General features: G+C 42.0%; 2 protein-coding genes across 2 annotated transcripts; both read right to left on the bottom strand.

Moving 5' to 3' along the window:
- Nucleotides 1-2133: 2133 nt before the first annotated feature.
- cc2d2a (coiled-coil and C2 domain containing 2A) lies at nucleotides 2134-17833 on the bottom strand. Its single transcript, XM_035177376.2, has 39 exons — nucleotides 17623-17833; nucleotides 17422-17503; nucleotides 17181-17231; nucleotides 16893-16973; nucleotides 15828-15972; nucleotides 15371-15450; nucleotides 15125-15226; nucleotides 14961-15041; nucleotides 14660-14881; nucleotides 14230-14395; nucleotides 13973-14109; nucleotides 13742-13873; nucleotides 12922-13131; nucleotides 12703-12809; nucleotides 12447-12581; nucleotides 12062-12218; nucleotides 11607-11875; nucleotides 10369-10546; nucleotides 10120-10273; nucleotides 9862-10009; nucleotides 9438-9576; nucleotides 9140-9343; nucleotides 8943-9035; nucleotides 8766-8857; nucleotides 8258-8272; nucleotides 7519-7686; nucleotides 7320-7377; nucleotides 7113-7222; nucleotides 6456-6552; nucleotides 6263-6361; nucleotides 5992-6165; nucleotides 5386-5589; nucleotides 4104-4193; nucleotides 3903-4016; nucleotides 3649-3783; nucleotides 3421-3543; nucleotides 3278-3336; nucleotides 3010-3187; nucleotides 2134-2857 (listed from the first exon to the last, which is right to left on the bottom strand). The coding sequence occupies exons 3-39, from the start codon at nucleotides 17184-17186 to the stop codon at nucleotides 2672-2674; spliced, it is 4848 nt and encodes a 1615-aa protein (XP_035033267.2). The 5' UTR covers nucleotides 17187-17231; nucleotides 17422-17503; nucleotides 17623-17833; the 3' UTR covers nucleotides 2134-2671.
- A 938-nt stretch (nucleotides 17834-18771) lies between these two features.
- LOC118121488 (complement C1q tumor necrosis factor-related protein 7) lies at nucleotides 18772-23201 on the bottom strand. Its single transcript, XM_035177399.2, has 3 exons — nucleotides 23017-23201; nucleotides 20968-21204; nucleotides 18772-19626 (listed from the first exon to the last, which is right to left on the bottom strand). Exons 2-3 carry the CDS (start codon nucleotides 21194-21196, stop codon nucleotides 18998-19000), a joined length of 858 nt encoding a protein of 285 aa, XP_035033290.1. The 5' UTR covers nucleotides 21197-21204; nucleotides 23017-23201; the 3' UTR covers nucleotides 18772-18997.
- Between the last annotated feature and the right edge of the window lie 1149 nt (nucleotides 23202-24350).

Raw genomic sequence — 24350 nt, 5'->3', positions numbered from 1 at the left:
CTAGTTGCGTGTCAGTATTTTTATAAAATATCTAGTTTTTTTTCTGCCCTCATACAATTTCTGCCATGAATCTTTAATACACTCAGGTTTTTTTTTATGTTAGTTAATCTGCCAGTTATTTTCCCCATTAATTAATAAGTTTGTCTATAACTGTTCAGATGTGTTGTTTTCTTGAACCAAAAGCCTACATCACATTTAATTTACAAAAATAAAGCCTTCACACTGGAAATGTTTTTCCTTAAAATAAATATTGGAACCATCAAGCAGTTAAAATATATAAGTGAGCCATTAATTTCCTGTCAGACAAATAACTGAATAATTGACTGATCATTTCAGCTCTGTTTAAAATTGAATCATTCATGGTCTGACCATGGACGAATGATGAGTTGGTATCTGTTTCTTACAATAATACTTTCTGAATTCAAACTAACCTCTGTTAGATTAGAAAACACCTTCATAATAAAAGGCTCCGCCCAATTTATTCTGTAAAACTCTGTACACATACCATTCAAATAATATGTTGGTCTGTATTGTTAATCATGCTTATAAAGAAAAAGAACAGGCAGTGAACAGGGATCTGTCTGAGTCTTGTCCCGCCTTCTTAACCATAACCAGTAGCTGGCCTTCTCTGCCTCTTTGGAGAGCTCCTGATTGGCTTTGTGTAGCTCCTTGCAACACAGCCCTAGATCTCAGAGCAGGTGTAATGTTGAGCTTCCAACAAAGCCACTTGTACCGATCTCCAGAGTTTTATATTCCACCCACCTTCCCTGCACTCTGCAACCAGGTCTGCATATTTTGTCCCCTTCCTTTCATGCAGTGCCTCCAATCCCTCCTTCCATGGCACAGTCAGCTCCACCAGCAGCGCTGATTTTATTCCAGCTGACTAGAGCAACATGTCAGGTCGCAGTGTGGTCCTGCAGATCTGTCATAGAAAATAGAGCCGCCTGCCAAGATCAACTTCTAATCTCCACTCCATCCCAGACAAGAGGGGCGAGGGTGCTGGTCTCCTGCTGGTGGTATCTGTGGACTCCCCTTGTCTTCTGAGATGGCTCCACTGTTGGGTCTTCATCTGGCTCTCTTGGCCTGCCTCTTTCTCTCCACCACCGCAACCAGCTTTCTGAGTACCTGGCCGTGTCTCCACCTGAACCAGTCGTGTGTGAGAGCGGTCTTGCAACTTGCAAGAGTGGTGGACAGAGGAGTTGGTGGTCCCACAGAGGTCACAGGCTTGCTCTGTCCTCAGCCCCTTGTGCAGATTGCGGTGGGAGGGCAGGGAGTCGTAGGCTGCCCTAATGAGGAGACTGACTCAGGCTTGTGACAGCTTCCATAAGTCTGCCCAGCTAACTGCCTGGCTCAACACCCCCTCCCACATTGTCGAGCACCCTGGTTGCCCCTTGTGCCATGGCCATGACTCTGTTCTCTTTCTGAGCCATGCGCGTGACCTCAGAAATAACGAGATCCTTCCTTCTCTTCTTGCTGGCTCTGGACCACAAGACCCATGGGTCACTCCATCCAAGCCCTGCCCGTCCTGTTTGGACTGTGCCCACTATCTGCTTGGGCTCCATCTTGCTCACTGCTTTCTGAACTTCCTCTTACGACCTCCATTTCCTCCCTGTCACCACACAGGCATGTCCCTCACAGACTTATCAGCAGAGTCCCTCAGATCCATCATCAGCCTTGCCTTCTCTTGCCTGTATCCAAGGGTATTTGATTTTAAGGGTAGCTGCAGTGTGATCCACCCTTACAGGCTTGTTGTTTGGAGGCACTTTTGAAACCCAATCCATCTGCAGATGAATGAGTTGCTTTTGCTTCCATCCTGCTTCAGTGGCCACATTACCCTTGGGTACAAGATGAAGCTAAAGCACCACACCTTGTACTTCCAGGAAGCTGGCTTGAATTGATCTTAGCCAGGCCTGCTGACAGTTGCTGAAGGGTGGTCTTCCCTATCTGCTTGTCTGAGCTGCCGGATGTGTGCAGCCCTCCTAGACTTCGGATGGGCTGAACCACAGTGCAAGAAAATAATGCAAGAAATGTTCAGAAATCCTAGTCAAAGTGCTAATTTTCTTTTCTTTTCCCTTCTCATATACTTGATGTTTTGTGGGCATCTACAGGGACCAAATCTCAGAAAGACCAGCACTGACTTTGCTCTTTATTCAATAGAAATTGCCATCACAATTTCATTGTATACAAGTACATGAAATGCATTAAAAAATATAACATTTGCATGCCTAGCATGCACATCAATTTTGCAAATGCAAACAACATAAAGTCCCTAATTTTACCTTGTGGACACGTCTTTGCCAAAGAAATGCATCATTTAAAAATGCTGGTGTAATAAATCTACCCTGAGGACAGGTCACCATCAAGTGCTTTAAATAGGCTTCCTCTCTGGTTACACCTCAACACGACAGGTCCCTCTGCTGGTTTTTTCTCCAGCTGCCCAGAATCATTTCTTAATCTAATTGCAATAAGTGGCTTGCAGTGGAAACAGGAAGAGTAGGCAGCAACTCATAAAGATATTGAACTCATAACTAAATATTTTTTAATATTAACCTGATCAACATTTTATACAAATAATATCTTACAGTGGTGTGGAAACATAATATGTAATGAGCTTCACTCTGACTATAGTTCATTCATCTATCAAAGCAGCATAAACAGTGAGATCAGTGTCTCATGTGCGGACCAGTGAGGCCAGGTACACCCACACAGATAGGACATTATTAGGGTAAGGGTGCACGTACACAGCCAGGGCAAACTCCACATTTGATGCCTGGATATTGTGAACTCCAGTGCTGTGCACTGCCTCTACGATGGGACGAATCTCAGAGAAGGGCAGATGCAAGGGGAATCCTGCAATCTAAAAAGAAACATATGCAGTATTAGAGGTAATTTATGATATGAATCTGTCATTGAGATCATATGTTTCCGCCAGCTTTTACAAAGCAGATGACGACAGATTGATGTCTGATTATATCACACAGTTTAGAGTAACACCCATTTCAGACTTACCCTGTTGTCTCCCAGCAGGCTCTGCAACTCGTGGCGGTGCCCCTCAGCCACGTCGCGCCCCCCACTCATCTCCAGTTTGGGCAGGAATTGTTTGAGGGTGGTGGTGCAGTAGCGGTTCCAGCGGGTTGGTTGACGAGGACGCCACTCCATGATCTTCTCCTTCAGGATCTTCTCAATTCTGTTTGGAAAGAGATGCATTTTGTCTTAAGTGTAGCTTAAAAATCAAGTAACAAACATTTCAAGAACAAAATCAGTTGCCATAACTCGCCTGTCCTGAAGCTCAGCTGCAGCTGCTTTGTCTGTGCGTCGGTACACCAGCTCCTCTTGCTAAAGACAATTCGATTTAGTTGAAATATTGATGACATGAAAAAAAAAATACTTTGAGAATATGCGGACATGTTGAACACTCACTTGTACGCTTGACAGTCCAGGGTGGGAGAATGAGCGGGAGAAAAAGGGCTTCCACAAATTTGCTTTTGTGGTGTCAAAACTCATCCTCATTGGTGCAGTGTATTGTTGAACATTTAACCACACCTATATGTCACAGAACATATAATTAGTCACAGCAAACAAAAGGAAATTATTAAAGAGTGAAGTGTCACATTGTGAAAAATGTGATATAGTGTCTCTCTCACTCACATTGTCAGCATTGACCAGGCAACCAACTGTCTGCAGTGGGCAAAAGGTGTCATACTGGCCATAGTACTGACCACTGCTGGGATTCCATATCAGGTAGCGGCTCTGCTCATAGGTCAGGACATACGCTGTGGGTCCCTGAGAAATGAAACATTTAAAAAGCTTAGAGCTGCTGATTTAGGCCTCAAAAGCTATGTTACTTTTCTATACATGTCCATTGGTAAAATCTCCATATTTTAAAAAGAAATGTGACCCACCTCTGGTATAGCAGTTCCAATGATGAGCCAGGCTTTCTTGCCCATTGACAGAAAGTAGTTGCACAACAGTACAGCATGTTCCTCTTCATCTCCTGCTAGGAGGGTGAGGAATTGCTACAAACAGGAAGAGGAAACAAGGTACTGTAAGACAGGCGATTACCTCCTTTTACAGTCCCAATATCTCAAAGAGAGTTGACTCACATCACAGGTGCTCCACAGGTCACAGACACCAGAAAAGGAAACTCTGTCTGGCAGAGATGGGATGAGCGAAACAAACCGGGCAACCAGGGCCTGTGTAGGGACAGAGTAAGTGGAGTCAATAAGAAACACAGGCATCTGAGCAGCCTCTTTCTATTTCAAAATTTCCAATTTCAATACACTTAATTGGTATGACATTCACATGTGTTGCATAAATTAAGCACAATTAGGCCATTTTCAGACATGACATCCAAAAAAGGTCCGGAGAATTGGGTCCGGACTTTCTCAGACGTGTTCACAGGGCTGGTGCAGCAGGCAGATCATGAAACCTATGGAGGACCTCCTGCTGTGTACTCATATCGGCCCCTTCAGACTTTCTGCGGACTTTATACAAGGGACAAGATGGAGAGAGTCTGCAGAAAATCCGGAGCCTCTCCCTCGGATATTTACGTTCACACATACAGCCCCTTAAGCAATTCTTAGCAATATTTTCTCACATTCTCCTCAAAGAATCCCTTATGTTGCTGTAGTTTTCATATTGTGTATAAAGTTTAATTCTGTCTCTATGGCTCCCTCATCATATTGAAAGCACAGCCTGTCCTCTCTGGGCAGAGCTCTGCTTGTGCCATTCCTGCTCTATTTTCAGACTGTGGTCTGCTTGCAGACATGCACTGAACTCTGCAGTTCCTCTGTATTTTCTCTGGAGGAGGTCAATGTGTGAACGTAAATGACGGAGTGAGACGCTCCTCTGCGAACTTTCTCCGCCTGACCTCCTAGAACAATGTCCGAAAGAAATCCAGGAGAAATCTGTCTGAAATCCTCTGCCTGCTGCATCTGGCCGCTCCACCTCTCGCCTGAATAATGCAGAGGATTCATTGCTGTGCAGAGAACCTCTCGCTCTGTTGTGCATGTGTGAAGGAAAACTCTGGGTAAACTCTGTCGCCAATTCTCTGAATTTTGCCCACAGGTCATGACTGAAAACTGCTTCAATCAGTACAGTGTCAATGTCCTTCTCAGGTTAGTGTAAGTGACTGTGTTCAGTTAATCTGCCACATCTAGTGTGCAATTAGGTATACTCTTATTTGTTTCTAATCTTATGAGTCAGAGTGTAACTGCTCTGAGGCTGTTTGGGGTTTGTGATTACAGAAGGTGAAAGTTGAACCAGCCTTTTTTATTATGGCTGCAGAATTCGATTGGTCTTTTTTTTTTGTTATACTTAAAAGTACAGGATATTGGCCTAGTTCAGCCCTGCACATTTCTATATACTCAGTTCCATCACACTGACCGTGGCTTCCTGGGGGTTGTTAGGGAATGCATCCAGTAACTCCTGTGGGGGGTTGAGCGGTCGAATATATCGTGTGATGAAGACCGTTTTCCCATTGAGGTCTATGACAGTGGTAATGAAGGGTCGGTCCGGATATTGCTGGGCTGCATCCCTCTCAAATCTCTCTGAGGCCTGAAGTAAGTGCTCATCCTCCTGGCTGTCAAACTGCACAACAAGGTCAAAACTTAACTGCAGGTAAATACAGGTCAGAACTATCTGAATTACTCAATACCTCATTAGAGGGATGGGGTCATGAATGGGTGAATTAGGTCAAAAAAAAGATGATTCTAATGAGTGTCCTTGTGAACTTTTACCTTCAGTTCCTTTAACTAGTGCATGCAGCAGAGCAAAATCAAGTCAGTGACAAAAAGGCAAACATAAGAGAAAATGAATATTTTAATATGGAAGCTATTTGGTCAAACACATACATCTATATTATATGAACTAGATGTGACCATCAATGTTAAAATCTGAAAAAAATTAATAAATAAACAAGCAGACAATGATGCTGATTGAAAACTAAAAAGCAGACACAATCCCATGCTTGAGGTCCTAGACACGACTCACCTTCTCCCTGATGGGCTCCCCGGGCACCAGCTGAGGTTCGATGGTGATGAATACTGTGATAAATGCTCCCTCGCTCAGGCTTCGCATATCATAACCACCATTAGTGCCATGGCTCCGCTCCTTACTGTATCCCAGCAGCACTGCCGGTGTGTTCACCTTGAATGTTCCATCAATCTGCCAGATGGTCGAAAAAACAAAAACAAAATCCGTTAAAACACACACACACACACACACACACACACACACACACACGACAAATAATGACTCTCACCCTGGACTGAGAATAAATAGTGCTGAAGGGAATCTTGACAGAGCCCAGCCAGTGCTTCTCTGCTCGGGTGTGAATCGATTTCCCGCCGTCCTTGTCACTCTAAAAAGTAAAATACTGCAGTTACAGGAACATGTACTCGCATAAATACTGTGATTGAGATGAGAGAAAGATAAAGTCAGAGTGGTTTACTCACCACTCCAGTTTCATAAACCACCTCATCAAATATGCTGATGAAGACTTCATCTTTCGCTGACTGCAAGCTGGCAATGCTGTAGTCACCATTTGGGGCACTGTAGAGAAGAAGGCCAGTTTATAAATTCAAATTTCAAAATCCAACTCATTAATTCAAAACATCTAGACTCTTTTTTCTTGTGTGTCTCACTGTGTTAGGTTCTTCACAGCCATTAGGTAAGAGACATATTTTATTCAAGTTGATAAACAACCTATTCTTTGTTTGGTTTGTTGGTCTCAATGATGTAATTGATTGATTCAATGTATTTGAGAGCTAAAATGACGACAAATTCAAGTCACCACCGTCAGATATGGATCAACTCTGTCAGGTTTATGTCACCTTTGTCAGATGAATAATCTGATAATATTACACTATATTTCAAATTTTTTGGGGAATTGTTGGTCATATATGAAAATGTAATCTTTCTCCTAACACTAGAATGTGTTTTTAAATCTTAAAAATATTTTGATGGCTGTTTAAGGTAAAGTTCAAATTCTATTATACAGTTCAATATAAAAACAGAGAATTTTTTTTGGGAGAAGGGATAGAAATGCTGTGCAGTCCCACATCAAACAGGACACCTGGTAGTCACCCTACATGAAATACACTGTTGCTCACCTAAATGGCAGCTGCAGCTCCTCATTCCAACAGGGGTTTGGTCCATCTGCTGTGGTGGTTTGAAGTACTGTGCGCTGGAAAGAAACCTCCACAAATGGCCTCACTTGCACCTACATTACAAAAAACACACATTAAAGACATAGATAATATTGATCATACAGATTAAATTGCTGCCAGATCTAGAGAAAAGTTTGAGGTGTGTTATACCTGTCCGATCAGCCAGTCGCTGCCCTGGATGACACTCTGAGGTGATTGTCCTGGTTTACTAAAATAAAAAACAAAGTCTTTAATCCTGCAAAATCATCATAACAAAAGTAGGATTTTCATCGACATTTCTGGGGGGAAACGAGGACTTTCATTCCTCCCTACAGTGCTCTCAACATGAGTGGGTGTGCTGAACACTGACTTGCTCTGGGGTCTGCGGACGGGAATGTCATAGGCCCGGATGATGTTGACCAGCAGTCTGATGTCTCCGTCTGACAGATTCTGAGCTGTCACCTTCTTCCTCTCTTTTCTCTGAGGTTTCAGCGGCCGCTTGGATTCAGCCAGCTTGAAAAGATTGATTCCTAGGATCCTGAGTGTCACAAGAAACGCCTTGTGTCAACCATTCATTTGAAATGGCATCAGATGGACTACATGAATTTATCTACCGATCACAAATACTTTTTCATTGAGAGTGTGGGATTATTGCCACCAACACTTTAGCCCGTCCAGGTATTTGTAATTTTACAATCACAATAGTCATGAGTAGAGTGTTTATCTCCTGTGACCTCTGATGGCAAAGAAAGAGCTGTTAGCACATGGGACCAGTAAGGTTGGTTTATACTGTGTATAACTCTTTTGTATCACAGCAGTTGAAGAAAGATTAATACAGTTCAAATTATGCCAAACTGCTTCACTACTTAGAGTTACAAATAGAGTATGATAACATTATTATAATGGATAATGTGACTATATTATAAATTTATAATAGATGTCACATCATAGATGATCTATGCATTAAAATATTTGTAAAATACACGAGGAACACAGAGTAACTATTGCACAAGTCGACTTGTTACTACGGTGCTACTCAGGGTTCAAACTAAAGGGAGAAACAAAAACACATAGGGTGGGAGAAAAAGAAAGAAACTCTAAGCGCATACCCCGGACCTGCACCACTGTTAAAACGCAAAGCAAGAGAACAGAAGAAAATTGGAACAAAAGAAATTTTAACATTCACTTTCAATAATAAACACCATGTGCCTCCCATCCGATAGCGTGACTGGTGTTGACGTGCATCACAATGTAGAAATCTACTCAAACGCCATCAAGAGACTGAAGACTGAAGAACCACCTTAAACAGTTCCGGAAAACAGTATTAGTGCAGTGTGGAGCTCAAGAGCAAATAGGCTGAAGCAGCATCAGGCCAAAAAAAACAAACGTACGTCACCCTGTGATTTATATGGGCGCCGTCAATCTGATAAGTTGATTTGGCTGCTGATCCCACAGTTTACACACACTTTGTAGCTTTTTAATTTGTTTGGCAAGTGGGAATACGCATCAACATTCATCCCACAAACATAAATGAATTCCATTTAGAAGACAGAGAGCTGGGATTTAAAAGTGAGACAGACTATTTAGTGAATTAATAATGCCCACAGGAGTATTTACCCGATGCTCGGAATCTCCTCTTCAATCACCAAGTCAGACAGGAGGTAGTGATGCTTGGCAAGAAGAAATCTGTTGATGACTGATTCTCGGATCTGTGGGTAAATGCCAAAATATGTGAAAATATCATGAGCAAAACACTGAGGTAAAAACATGTTTACATCTGATGTGTTTATTCACCTTCTGAAGGTATTTGGCAACTAAAGCTCTGTGTGAATCCAGATGTTCCTTGGTGTCAATTATCTCTCCATCCTTCAGTCTCTTCTCATACTCCTAATGTTGACCAAAGAAAAAAAATTACCTCACATAGAGCAAATATATCCTCCTTTTGCCATATTCATAACATTCTACGACATGTAAATATTTGGAAGGCTGACCTGGAAAACCTTATCCGAGACCTCCCTCTCCAGACCAGGAACACATTTGTAATTTCGAAACTCTGCAACTTCTTGGTTCCTGAGCCTGAGCAGGCGAAATCGTTTTGACCCCTCCAACTCTTCATCAGTCACAAAGTTAAACTCCTCCTGGAGCTGCTCTAGTCTGAAGTACTCCGGAGCTGTCACCTCTCCACTTCTGGCCACCTGGTAAACAAAAGAAACAAAGTTACAAAAATGAGAAACTTGAATTCTCCAGGATCCCTGAGATGTTTGAACAGCTCTGTGTTGTGGCACCCACTTTTAGCAGCTGCATGATAGAAGCATTTTTTGGGTCGTTGGGGTCCAATCGTGACTGCGTGGCCCACTCCCCAATTTTTTTCATGTCATAGAGTCCAGATGCCCCGATAGATGTGACAGCATCAAGACGGCCCAGGCCACTAAAACAGAGACAGAGAGTGAAAGTGTTCAAACTACTAACAGATGGGATCAGCTGACCCATCAGCTGATGTGGGGTGGCAGAGATCTGCTGCTGACAGCTGACGCACTGGATTGTGGCTGAGCTTGACTTTGTGACCTGCCTGAACCCACTACCAATTTTGACTTCACCGTGTCCTCTCATGAAAGGGAGAGGCATTGTGTTAATGTCACAGTAAGTGCGTGCAATGACCAAACTGTCAAACATAACCACAAGACCACCAATACTGTTCTTGAAGGGATATTACCTGTGTATGCCACCAGGTTGTTGAGACACAGGAGGGGCGAGTGGTACATCATCCTCCCCAATACCCCAGGAAACACAACAGGACAGTTTACCAGAGGTCAGCAGGGTCTGTTTGTTACTGCCATCAGGCTCGAAGGACAGGGGGACATCTGACGAGCCAGACAGACAGACAGACAATAAATAATGTGTTACTGAAATGAATGGCATTTTTGAGCCACAGTGTTTCACATCTGAACAGGTGTCAAGTGGAGACATTTACCACTTCCAACTCCTTCATGGTCAAACATCACTCTCTGGTTGCTGCTGAACTCAAATTCCTCAAGAGGGCCGCTGCCCGTTAAGACAGAAGGTTCTGGCACTGGGACGAACACTTGAGTCAGGAGGGAACACGATGATCCAAGCTCTTCAAACACCTGCCCGCAAACCGTGCACCCACATGGAGATGGTGAGAAAAGAAAACTTCTCCTGAGGCTATTTATCAGCAATAGCACACGTTTCTGTACTGTACCTGCAAATTGATGCTTTGAGGACAATTGACTATCTTGAGATTGAAAATCTGACCAAAGTGCACTCTGAAATCAGTGTTCAGGGAGCGGCTGTCAGTTCGGGAAACTTCTTTGCCATTGTACAGGATCTTGATGAAAAGAGAGCGTTTTGCAACATCTTCTCTTCGAGCTACTTCAGCCCTACAACAAAAGAGAAAACAAAAGCATCCACAGTGAAAGTGCAGTCCATCTTTGAGTGTTATCATCTTACTTTTGTAAAAACACTAGTGAGATATTTGCAAGGGAGTGAGATAATTTCCCCATTTTCAAGTACACAGGAAGTTTATCATGTGACAGACGAGAAGAAGTTAGTTCGATATCCTCCAAATAAAGTTGTTAGGCCCGTTGTCAAGTAACCTTTGATCAGGGCTGGTGGCCAAATGTTTTTTTTTTTTTTTTTTTTAAATGGTGGCCAGTCGCAGTGACATGATAACAGAATCAGGATGAGAATCGCACATTTAAAACAACATAACACTGATTAAATAGGGCCCTAGAGGTCAGTGCTTAAGCGTCACAGTGTGCAGGAGTCAGGTTACCAGCTCTCACTCAAAGATTATGCCTGCCATTAATACCCAGCTCAGACTCACCACTTCTATTGTCCAGCTATCAAACCTAGCAGCCTGCTCACCCTCATCTGCTCCAGCCATCTCTCCCTCTCACCTTGGTCTCCTTGCCTGGCTCTGCTTATCATTGGAACCCACTGACTTGGCTCACAGCTGCCTAACCAAGTGTCTTCACTAGTGAAGCCTAAACAAAAAGTTGAGTGGAAATTTTAAAATATAGCCCCATACACACCTGGTATTAACCTGTGTTTTTTGTGGTGGACAGCTCTTCGTTTAGCAGTATGAACGTGAATTTTTTTCTCTTCTCGTTGATTTGTTTGTAACCACCGCCACTATATCAACACTGATCACCACTTTCATCACAGCACAGCTGCATGAGATTCATTCAGACTCTCCTGACTCCTCTCTCTCTCTCTCTCTCGCCGACACAGACAGGTGTGAACGCACGCACTTTCCACTTGTGATCGGATCACAAAAAACACATGTTAGGTCTTTTCCGGGGGAAGCATCAAAGTAAAACAAATTAATGCTTGCATCCTTTGATTTGTTAAATAAAATCTTTTCTAAAAAGGTGAATCTGAATCAAAGTTAAAATCTTCTGTAAGAAACCCAGACTTTCGCCATGATTGTGCTCGTACCTGGGGCAGAGGTCATTGGCCGTGATGTTTCCAGATGCATGCAGCTCAGGAATCAGGACAGACTCTCCTGGTTTCCTGCGTATCCTGGAAGCTTTCTCTCTGACTTGCTGCTCTATAGAGTCAAAGTCTGGCCTCTCGGGAGGCTCAGGCTTTGGACAGTCTTCTTCCTCAGGCCCTTCTGATTCACTCAACTCCTGGTCTTCATCTTCTTCTGTGTCATCCTGTAACTGGCCCTTCTTCTTCTTTTTTCTCTTCTTCTTTTTGGCTTTCTGCAAACAAAGAGATATAAGTGTTGGTATCACTATATTTTCATATTTACACAGTCAACAAGGCCATGCAGATTTTTTTCTATAAGCTTAAGATATAAATAAACAGAGTTTATTTGTACAGTAGCATACAATATGTTCAGATGTCACTAACTAATCCAAGCAAATAAATATTGAATAGTTAGGCACCTGTTTTCTTCTTGAGAGCTTCCACTCTGCCAGCTGTTTCTTGTACTCTGCCAGCTTTCGTTGGTAGTCCTCCTCACTCTCAGCCTCCAATTCCACAACTTCTGCCGAGATTTCATCCTCAAACACCTGCTCATCTGTCGCCTGGTCTACATTCTCTCTGGAGCAAATGTGGAAAACACAGCACATTAGTTGCTGTGACATTTATTTATTCAAATGGGATAAACCCCTGGAGTTGCACCAACTCATTTTCGAGAGGGTCCCATTAGTCACAGGATTACAAGAATCTGTGGTTAACAAGAAGATACATTATCCAGTAGACATGGGTAGGGGAGGGGTCGTGAATATAGGAATCACATTGTATTTGGTAAAAATTACAGAGCATTACTTTCTGAGGAAGAGCTTGTAGGGTGTGTTGGTGAACGTCTGGAACTCTCTCAGGGCCTTGATCTCCTTCCACACTTTAATTATGTTCTTCAGCAGAGTCCGGTCTTTCTGCTGCTCGCTCTTAACTGCCGTATTTCTACAGTATTAAGAGGGACAAACATGCAGCAGGAATATTGATAGTCATAGTGATTAAAGTAGAGTAGAGGTAGATGTCTGGACAGGACACAGATGGGAGAGACAAGATCTGGGAAACTCACCGAATCTCCAGACTGTAATCAGATATCCTCTGCTGCATGGCCTGAGTGAGGCTCTGGCTGTCGTGGATCTCAAGCATATTCCGCAGTGCACTCCTCAACCCATTCAACTGCAGCCGACAGAAAAAACAAAACACACTCAATTTATATATGGGACCTCTTTGAATAATACGTTTTAAGGAAGAAAAATGTAAGGACGTTTTATAGTATTGGTGACATTACCTTGTCAGTCAAGTGTCCTGTCAGGTTATTGTGCTGCCTGGTGAGGTACTGGTCGTACAGCTGAGCTAGCCGGGCTCCCAGGACATGTTCGCGACTGAAGAGTGGGTGATGGGAGAAGATCAGCCCAGAAACATCAACATCAAGTTGGTAGTCTCCCTCAGGATCTGCTGTACCAGCTATGTACATGTTTGCATACTTGGACTTTATTGCCTGGGGAATTGAAATCATCATCAATCATTCAATATTTTGAAAAACAATGATCACATTGAAATATATTTAGCACCTGTGTTTTGCTTGCATGTATAAACATAGGTATCCTTAAATCAGATAAGAAACCTTTCTAAGTGAACAGAAGATTTAGCTAAGGGTACACACAGACCATCTATACAGACGACGTGCAGACCAAAATGTGTGACGCCGCTGACTGTATGCATTCATTGTGCATGCTGCAGGGACAATAGATGCTGTTGTTCAACACTTTCCAGTTCGAGGCACACTCTAGGGTTTGGTTGCTAAGAAGAGAAGAAGATGAAGAACATGGACGCTTGTTTTGAAAAGAGGCTGTGCAAGGAGATCCACCAGTTCCAACATTTGTAAATTGTACATGTAAATTTACGTTACAGGATGTAGCAATAGCAGAGGTGTTGAACTGTGTGACCAAATGGGTCTTCAGTAATAAACGTAGATCTTTGCTGCTATTTAGTGACTCTGAATTATTTCACTTCTTTGTGAGGAGCCTTTTTAGGGGGTCATAACAGATTTAGATTTGGTAAATGGATGTGGTGATCAAAGTGGGAGTCACAGCGGGCATGTGTCTGACCTTCCTGTATACAGTTTGCAGAGCCGGGTCCAGGTCCTCCTCCATGTGGAAGAGAGGGGGTCTTGTGGATGATTCCTTAATGGGGTCCGGCAGAGCCATGATCCTGCCATCATCTCCAATCCACTTCTTTCCCTTAATAAATTATAAGAATTAAAATGCATTTCAGAGAATTCCTGGAAGGTTCAGAGCCAGTGACATAGTTAAACTGTCCAGTATGTTGGTTGAGATTACCTCTTCCATTTTTAAAATGCGGCTCTCCAGAATGTTCTCATTAGTCTGGGACATAGGGGGCCTTTTTCCCACATACAGACCCTCATCCTCGAGATAACGGGGCCTCATGTTTTCAGGCAGTTTAATGGATGTTGGCACTGTGACAACAATAAATAAAACATTTAAATATATTGATTATCCTGAACAGAATATTAAAACTGAGGATCAGTTTTGAAGAGATGTAGGTGTTTATCATGTGGTTCAGTGCATTGGAGTACCTGGTCGAGAACTTGGGGTAAAGAGAAGCTCACTTTCTCTCTCTCTCTGGATACGTTTTTGATACCCGACATACTCTGCTTTCTTCACTTCCAGGAAGTCTTGGGATGACTTTTCAATGAGGAATAAATCTTCCTCTTCGCCTCGAACCAAAGGATCTTCTTCACTCTGAGGCAGGACAAAGAATATGAGGTAGACAGAACCTACGTGTGACTTATGCAACTGCAGCTACGAATCGTGTGGAAATAATTAGGACACACATACACATTTACAAAGATTAATGACCTGAATGGACGCTATTGAATAAAGGTCTTAATTTGAACTGAGCCTAATATACCTTGTGAAGTTGCAGTTTCTGTGATGTTCACACAATACAAAAAAAACTCAACACATTATTGGAGAAGTCTACCCTACAAGTGACTACTTTCTTACAATATTGTTGGTGTCTTCATGTTCATCTTGATTATCCTCATCTATGTCACCATCTTCTTGATCTTCAGCTTCATGTCCCCCTTCTTCGTCTCTGTCCTCAGTTGTTTTATTCTGTTTTTGTCTTTTCCTGTTAATCTTCTCTGTCTCATGTTGTGGATCTGGCTCAAAGTTGAACGTAAAGAATTTGTATGCTTCTTCAGCAGTCGGGAGCCCTTGTTCTGCCTACATTGGAAAAGAACAAATAAATACAATGATATAAATGAATGGTACATAAAGGATTGCATGTTTTTCTATGTCTTACTTGTCTTGTTGCTTCTCGTAACTTGACCCTGTTGCTAATGTCCGGAGGGACGTTATGTCTTCCAGCTTTGTCTGGTTCAACCTGTAAAACACTGGGAGTTAAATAACCATCGCAGGGTTGTATCACAGAGGTATAATCATGGATGGATTGAGGAACATACTCACCTCTCTGTCAAACCTTGTTACAGTGTCTCTGTCTCTGAAGCTCTGTAAGCGACTGGCTGGCTCTGGAGAGGCCTCCTCCTGCTGAAGGCTCTGACCTTTAGACTGAAACAAAAGAGGCCATTCATTATGCATCAACACTTTTCTTCAAGGATTGGGAATTTCACATTTGCATCTAAAAATGGATCTTTTAAATTCTTATTTAAACCTAAAAGCTGGTTTGTGTGGAAAAGATATAATTGGAGTTACCATGGCGGCTCTCAGCCTCTCTTCCAAGTATTTTTTGACAGAGGTGTCTAAATGCTGAGAGCCAGTAGTATGCTGCATTTCTGAGGAGAGACATGAACAGAAGCACATCACGAAACAACAATTAAACAACAGTGCCTATAACAGAGCAAAAACTAAAAGTGAACAAAACAACAAAAAAAGCTACATTTAAGTAGTATGTGCAACAAAAACACTTTAAAACACGCATTACAGGGGTTATCAAATCTCTTTACTGAAGGACTAAATTGTCTCTTTCTTACCTCCAATTTTGACACTATGTCCTTCATCAGCATCTCAGATTAGTTTACAAGATATTTCCAGATTTTCAGTGTCATTTTTTTTCTTTTTTCTTTAAAAACAGTTGTTTTGTGGCTGTATTTTGAGAAATGCAGCTCATTATACTGAGGCATCAGGTGAGACAGATTCATGGGACACCTACCTCTCTTAGAACCAGTTGGAGGTCTCGAACCAACAACTGGCTCGGCTGCCTGCTCAGCTGATCCCTCATTTTCACTGTGGTGCTGGATGCTGGATATCTCTTCCACATCATCCTGGGACTCCTGGGCTGAAGACTGCTCAAGCAGCTAAAATTTAGCAAGAAATGCAGCAGCGATTAGCACTTTTAGTGTCAGAGCTCTTAAGTGGAGACAGTTAGAGGATCAGGGAATGAGAATTGACAGGGTGCCAGAAGAATGAATGAATGAAAAGTTTAGTCTGGCATTTTAGACAAGGAAAAAGACAAAAATATCCATTTAAGTGCACATTTTATGTCTGGAAGGAGTAGGAATGTAGTGTAAGCTTATTGTGTCTTCCCTTTCTTAGAATCTATGTTAAACACACTCCTTCAAGCTTTATGCTTAGGCTACCATATTTCACTCAAAACAAGTCAAATAAACAAATAAACACCAATAAAGCTTATAATAGAGTAACAAATACAGCTTTCAGAGCAAAAAGAAAACACCAAATAAAGAAAACATGATAGTCAGAATGGGACAAACTTCAGCAATAGGACAACCTACAAATCCTCCTCCATATACCCATGTTATTTTTAAACATTAGTTTTAACTTATACAATGTTAAACAGATTTCCAGTCCCTTTGCACAATTATTCGAAGACTTGACTCATTTTACTGGGACACAGTGATTCTGTGTGTTGGTTAAAACAGTAATTGTTTATAAAAGAACTTTCTCCTGTTTGCTCATGCTGATTTTCTCTCATTTGACTCAACTTTGGATACTGTTGGGTAAGAATATATTCTTTGAGGCTTTGTCCATAAATTGGGCAGTGAACCAGATCTTTACATTTTAGTGGTTTAAATTTGATAGAGTGGGTTAGTTCAGTGTTCATTTATTGTATAAAACCAACTCTTAATAGTTTTCAGTTCCCTCTACGTGGTATCCAAAAGTGGTTCCAAGGTCCTACTACAACAGAGTAGGTTTGTATCATCTGCCAATACAATCACTTTTAATCATTTGGAAACCTTACATATATACGATGAAGTACCTTTGTCTTCCGCCTCCGTCTCTGCTCCTTGAACCTGCGTTTCAGTGTCTCTCCCATGTCCTCCCCGCTGTCTTGGAGTTCCTGGTGATGCACAAGCACAGATACAGTGAAGAGAGGCAGCGGCAGCAGAACTGCACACACTAACTCTACCTGCATCCACACTGCTTATTAGCTCAGATAAGCTGGAAGAGGGGGAGGAAGATAGTGGGGATGGGGTGTGGAGCAGCCAGCAGCACACAGGAGGGCAACTACAGCTTACTACCGTCTACAGAACAAACACACACCAACCTTCATGGTGGTTGGTCGTTTCCCTTCACCCAACTTGGACGGAACCAGAGCCTATCGAGTATAATTATATGAGCTGAAGAGTTAGCAGCTTCACTGTGGGTCTGACTCGAGTCTCTCATGTTGGGGAGGACTCTTGTTCATTTCAACTCAAAATGATGGCTACCATCAGTGCACAGTAAACAAGTAAGACTTCATTTTTGTCTTTAACTGCGTCCTTTAATGTGAACTGGTGTAACTTTACCTGGACGTCGTCCTCATGTCGGTTTTTTACCAGAGTTTCTTGCAGAGCACGTCCCTTCTTCCGCAGCTTTTCTCTTATGTCGCTGGAACACAGAGGTAGTTTTGAAACAGAGCTAACGCTAGCTTAGCTTGGGAGGCTACATTTCAGGGACGCTCAGCTACGTGAGAGTTGTTTAATAAAGAAAACCAAGTAGACATGAACCTTGAGGACGCCAGGGTGACGGTGGTAGTTCTTCCCAGCGGGCGAGCCCCCTGCTGTTGTGTCCGGTCCGTAGTGTAACTTCACACAGAGTTAGCGAGAGGTCTCTGTCAGCAGAAGCGTTACCGCTGCCTAGTAACGACATAAACTACAGCTCAACCCACCCTGCTAAGAATCGCGGGTGCAGACAACCTTGCTCGCTGCACTGTTGGCTTCCCATTGGCCCTGAGTTGTTCACTATGGTGTCCGAGAAGTAGCAAATGCGTTTCTCTGTGAACCTGTCCGTGCTGGTTGAGCATCATCTGTAACAAGCAGAGAATTGTATGTTGTGATGTAATATATTCCTAACCCCAGAGCAAAATAGTTTTGTCCCGGATCTGGTCCACAGCCCACTCTTCCCACATACCCCATGGAATGTTGGAACTTGGGCCGTCCGCTCTTGTTTGCCAGATCTGGGCCACAAGTGAGCCATAGCAATACTACATGTCAACCAATATAGGAATTTGTTTTGTCCTATTTGGAACATATTCACCATTTAACACATTTGGTTTACATTCAAATTACACTTTTGTTTTAGGATTTTTGGGACACACGCTATTCTACAAGTGCAACTTTTGGCTCACATACATTTTTTTGCAACAATAAACCTGAATCTTTGATACAGTTATTTTACCATTGTTTCAATTTTCTTTTTGGATTCGATTGAAGGGTTATATATTGTGTACAACTAATAAAAGTGTTAAATTTGACTGTATACATGTTATTACACATTTTAAAGATGAAGATTAAAACACAGAAAGGCAAACAATACCCCTATTTTCACAGGATATAAAATAATATATCAAGATTCTACAACTAAAAAAGTATGAAAATGTATGAAGAAATTTTGTATGAACAATAACAAACTGTTTCCCCATCATTTCTCATCTTTATAATTATGTTATATATATATAAAGTATCATAATATTGTTTTATTAATTGTATCTAATATTCATGTCTGTTCATTTAGCTGATTATTTTCTGTGTCGAGCACATATCTGCAATGTTGAACATTTCGGCTCCACTGTTTTGACCTTTCACATCATATTTTACAATATCTTTGTATCACTAATGTTTCAGTCTGTCTTTTTCTAAAGGAAACCAAGCTCTCTGTATATCAACAATGTTTATTTAACATATTGACTCCCAGCCAAAACAAATATATCAGATACTCATTCAAGCTTTATAAAACTATATAATCAGTAGATATACGTCTCTGTAGTAATAGTACTAGTAGTACAAACATTTGTATAAAAATATAGCTCGACCATAACATATGTGTAATAACACTATGAAAACAACAGTGACTAGAGGTTTTTGTTTTTGTGTTGTCCTGGTTTCACAAGTAGTCCTCTGCCAGTGCGTCAAAGTAGTTTGTGTCAGCATAGAGAAGGAAGCCGGAGAACAAGCTGTCGGCCCAGCTAGGGTCTGCAAATAAACCGTTCTGGTCCTGGTAGAAGATTTCCAGCCACACCTCATCTTCTGGGTTCAGGTAAATCACAGTGGACCCAGAGGCCACGTCATGATTTCCCGTGTTGCCATCAAAGGTTTTGATGCGAAACTCGCCATTCTGCACCAGACCAATAGCCAGGTGTTTGTTTGCCAGTGTAATGTCATATGAAAAAAAGTAAACGCCAGGGTATGCACAGATAAACTTGCCCGTCTGTGGGTTGTAGTGTCCGCCCTCATTATAGAGGACTTTATTGAACTTGATGGGGGTCTTCTCTAATGGGTAGCTGCTGGTGATTCCCATAGAGAAGGCCGATTTAGGCAGCAGGCTGCCACATCTGCAGACTCCTGCGGTGCCGCGTGGCCCTTGTTTGCCCTTGTCCCCTTTCTCTCCCTCACGGCCCAGAGCACCGAATGGGCCCACATCTCCACTCCCTCCTGTAGGGCCTCGTTTCCCTGCAGGGCCACGGTCACCTCGCTCTCCAATCTTACCTGTTGGGCCAACCCTGCCCTTCCACCCTGAAAACGAAAAATCGCGTTGACGTCATAATTTCTGAAGCATCATCCCCTATGAGTTTCTGTTGTGCACTTGTTGAGCTAGACTATGTAAAAAGAAATACTCAATGGAAATACAACTCCCCACCGTGAGTCAAGTGTTAAGTTATGCTTGGAACACAGCCACTTTGACATTGCTACAGCACGCATTTGGCTTATGTCCAGCTGACTACATCGTCAGAGTAAATATCCTGGAGCTAGGAAACACTGTGAATCACCATATGTCTGTGCAAGAACAGTAGGCGAAGCTGAATTTGTACTTTCATGTTAAGATGAGGTTGTTTGTCTGAATTCCTGTTTCGACACATAATGGAAACCTCAGGTGCATGACTATCACTTATCATTGAGAGATTTATTGCCGGTCGGCCTGCATAGATGATATCAGTCCAATCTTTCTGCTGGAAGAGACAGACACAGGCCATCACATATCATGGCAATATTTAGCCAGCTTTACCCGATACAATATTTACATTCTGGTTAATCTAAAAACAAAATGAGAAGTATACCAAGCAACAGCTTGATACACTGAGTGTTGTTGGAAACTTGGAACAGGGTCAACACATATTGTACAGCATCTATAGGGAAACATTCACTGCAGGTTAAGACCCTTCCAAACACATCACAAAAATGTAGACTCAGCCTGTGCTGCCTCTATGAGTATAAACTATGAAATATGAAGGAGTGGCAGCCAGATGGAAAGAAAATGTATGTCTTAACAATTGCATTGAAACAGCAAGAATTCTTAGCTCAATGCCAATATGCTGTTTTTGTTATCTGTTGATTGTTAAATCAGCCAACCACTGTCCACTGCTAGCTAGATCTTATACTTACAAATCTGACAAAGGCAAACACACTGTGTTTTTGTAAAATATAAGTTATCTATTTTAAAATATATTTAAATTCTGCCAACTATGAATCATCTTGACATTGGGAAAAACGTCAATGTTGATGCAACAAACATCCCAGGTTGGCTTGTGATCATGCATCTTTGCTCCCATGCCATATCACGCATGCACATAACCCATTTGCTTTGTACTGTACATGAGGCTCATGGCCTTTTGGATAAGTTGGAGGCCTGTTATCACAGAGTTATCGTTCATCTTTCCACCTTCAGTAGGTGCTATTCTAAACAGCTCCTACAAAGCTTGTCTAACACCTTTTAAACAACAGTATGAATAGTTCAGTAAGCAGTTATCTTTTTAAAAAAAAGTTTCCTGTGCCAGCTTTTCTCTTGCACAAACTGGTGGCATTTGTGTATTTGTACACATGAACTGACACTTTATCTGTCTAGGCTTCATATTATACCTGTTTCTCCCTTTTCTCCCTTTTCACCCTTCCTGCCATCTCTGCCATCTCTTCCTGGGATACCCACATTCCCATCTGCTCCCGGGGGCCCGGTGGGGCCAGGTTTACCAGGCAGGCCCGGTGACCCGGGGACACTGCAGATTAGACGTGGTGCTCCTTTCAGCTTGGTCTCAAACAGCTGTCCAACGACACAGTGGAACAGGCAGACTACCCCCATTGACAGCCACATCTTCGAATCTGTAAATAAAAACAACAATATCAAGAGAATTTTACCAACTTCTAATTTGTCTTTTGGAAAATATTGCCAGCCCCACAAACAGGTTCTGAACAGAGATGAGATCATGTTATCAGTTTTCACAATGCCGTAAAAAAAATTCTTAGTGATGTTGTCAAGTACAGCATGAGGCCAGATGTTATTTTTGTAATGAGAAACAATAGCTGTTTGAATCAGTCTTGCATGCTGATGTTCTCTTCCACAGCTAAATTGCACGTGAGAGACTCTAAATGAAATTCTTTGTCCCTATTCCAAGTCTTCTTTTTTTGCAAAAACATTCCCAAGTCATGACACAACATCCAGCACAATCCCTGTTAGGGGAGCCTAATTTAGACGCAAGCATGAGCAGTGAGAGGTATTACACATTAATGTTACACAAAAGGAGGTCTAATCATGTGTGGCTATCTCTTATAAAGAGAAAAACACCATCAAAACTTCATTTGAAAACATACTGGGCATTAAACACTTCATATGAACACATACTGGACATCAGAAACTCGATATGAACACACAATGGACATCAAACATACCATATGAACACACATTGGACATCAAATACTCCATAGGGACACATACTGGACATCAAAAACTTGATATGTACACATACTGGACATGTAACATTCCACATGAACATAACCTGCACATCAAACACTTGATAGGGACACATACTGGACATCAAACAGTCCATTTTGACACACATTGGACATCACACACTCCATAGGGACACATACTGGACATCAAACGCTTGATATGGAAACATAATCAACATCAAACACTTGATATGGACACATTATCAACATCAAACACTTAATATGGACACATTCTGGACAAATCTTTTGGGGGAGTTCGAACATGAAGAAAGATTTGTCGATTGGATTAGCACACTTGTTCTTTGCATATTTGCCCGTGTGGGCGTGAGAATGTTAGTCCTGCATCTGCTCCTTGGCTGGCTGGCTGTCTCTGGTCGGAGGGGGCTTTGGAACATGTGTGTCTTAGCATTGCAACATGCTCTCCATGTCATTACACATTAGGTTTGTCTGTAACTGCAGGATGCCTGCAGATCAGACAAAATATTTGTCTACTACAGGAGAATAAACACGATGAGATAAACAGGACGGACACAAACACTCCTGCAAACCCACCCACACAAACACGACTGGAACAAGCAGAACCGAACAATCGTGTTTTTGATTTCAGGGTAGTGAACTGGTCACTGAGCCAGTGTGAGGTCCTGTGAGAGAGTAACCCCGCCCGCTAGTTCCACTCTGCAGCAATGATGTCAGCAAATGGCTATCATTAAAAAAAAAACTCCTTTAACTGTGTGCATGAGGACATATGGTGAATGTATGTAAACACACACAGATATACAAACACACCCCTAGATGTTTAAAAAGGAGGTGATGGCAATATAGAGACGTTAATGTCCCATTGAGAACTTCTCTAAAAACACTGGTTCTTATTGAGCCAGGCAGATTCTTCAGGCATATTGAAACACTTTTATTTGTGTGCTTCACTGAACATGAGCAGACTCTGTGACGTCTAAATCCTTTAAAAGTGATTGTGTACCATCTACAGAATGTGAATATGTTTGGATAAATGAACACACTTAGAAGCCATGCATGTATATACGACACATTGGAACACTGACACAGACTGACAGGTTTGTATTCAAGTTATAGAAGTCATGCAGAGAAACTTAAAATCTTGAAAATGTGTCCACCATTTGTGAATGAAGGATGTTGTGTGATAGTCAACACACAAACCAGTTCTCTTACCCCACACCTAGTAGCTGTTCATCACTGCTGAGTGTCTTCGTCCTATCTGCTCAGATCCTGGCTTACTCGATAATTTGAGTCCCCGATGAACATGTTCCTTTCTCTGCTGTGCTCTCGGGTGTCAGTGACAGTGTGTTGTAGTGGAACAGCAGCAGCAGCAGCAGGCTTGTTTCACTCCATCCAATCCTTCCTGCTTCCACCCACCCACCCCGTATCCACACCCTTCCCTCTGCCTCATGCACTCCCCAAGGCGAACAGCTCTGCCCCAGGCGAACTCTGGTTGTGCATTCAGTGTGAACTCCCATTATGTCATGGATAAAGACTCCTCTCAGATGAGACATTTAGTGTGGGATGTCAGCAACTTGAAGAATGACACTTTTGAGTTATGAGAAGCCAGATTAATAAACATCAGAAGTCATTTCTCAGTCAATTTGACCTCAGAGTTGTTCTCAACTGTATTTCAGACATTGATCCCTAGATGGCGCCAATGGGTATGTTGAGTGACCTTTGTAGATGTGAGTCAAAAATGTATCACAGAGACCAAGATGATGTTTGGGTGTGAGAATTAGTTATGATTGAATAAATATCTGGGTAAGAGAGAAGAATAAAGAGGAACGGTTCTGCTGACCCATACAATTGCCAGGGTTTCTTTACTCTTCAGTGGAATTCTGGGATAATAGGATATACACATTAACATAAAATACATGTGCTTATATAACAGTTTTCTAGGCTTGATGACAACTCAAAGCACATTACAGAACAGTTTTGCCATTCAAACACAAATTCATACAGTGCATCTGTGCAGCACTTTTTCTACCACCCATTAATCACACACAGCCAGCACAGCCGTCAGGAGTGATTTGGGGTTTAGTGTCTTGGACACTTCGGCATGCCAAATGGGGGAGACTGGGATCAAACCATTGACCCTGTGGCGACGACCCACCCTAATTACATGTACTTTATCTCTCAGGAGTCACAGATTGCTCCAGCATGATCAAGTTACTACTACAAGAGGTCATAGTATAAAAAGCCAAAAAGCCAATGTTGTGCTGACAAAAAGATAATTAAGATGTACCACAAAGATCTTAATGGCAAAAACAAAAGCATTCAAAAACCGCAGGACTAATAAGCCTTTTTATTTAAATCCCACCACTGATTCTAAATGTTGAGAGCTCAGATCTAACCAGATTCTTTTGTGTATGTGGCAAATCTCTTGAGTAAATGGGAAGATTTTGTACAGTGTTACATCATTACATCTTTAATTACTGGAATAGAAAAATGTATAACCATGTGTTAATCCTGGTAGAGCACACGTCTGTTTTTGCAGCAATATT

The sequence above is a fragment of the Hippoglossus stenolepis genome, chromosome 14 (assembly GCF_022539355.2).
Source record: "Hippoglossus stenolepis isolate QCI-W04-F060 chromosome 14, HSTE1.2, whole genome shotgun sequence".
Taxonomy (NCBI): domain Eukaryota; kingdom Metazoa; phylum Chordata; class Actinopteri; order Pleuronectiformes; family Pleuronectidae; genus Hippoglossus; species Hippoglossus stenolepis.
This window is presented reverse-complemented; position numbering and strand designations above follow the sequence as displayed.

What these genes read in the sequence shown, in the direction of transcription:
- cc2d2a (XM_035177376.2), bottom strand. An exon ending in ATGAAGACACCAACAATATT is followed by an intron (nt 14,396 to 14,659) that starts GTAAGAAAGTAG and finishes GTCCTGCCTCAG; the next exon opens with AGTGAAGAAGATCCTTTGGT. An exon ending in CTATTTATTCTCAGTCCAGG is followed by an intron (nt 6,166 to 6,262) that starts GTGAGAGTCATT and finishes ACCATCTGGCAG; the next exon opens with ATTGATGGAACATTCAAGGT.
- LOC118121488 (XM_035177399.2), bottom strand. Translation starts at nt 21,196, where the DNA reads ATGTGGCTGTCAATGGGGGTAGTCTGCCTGTTCCACTGTGTCGTTGGA. An exon ending in GGGAGAAAAGGGAGAAACAG is followed by an intron (nt 19,627 to 20,967) that starts GTATAATATGAA and finishes TTTCGTTTTCAG; the next exon opens with GGTGGAAGGGCAGGGTTGGC.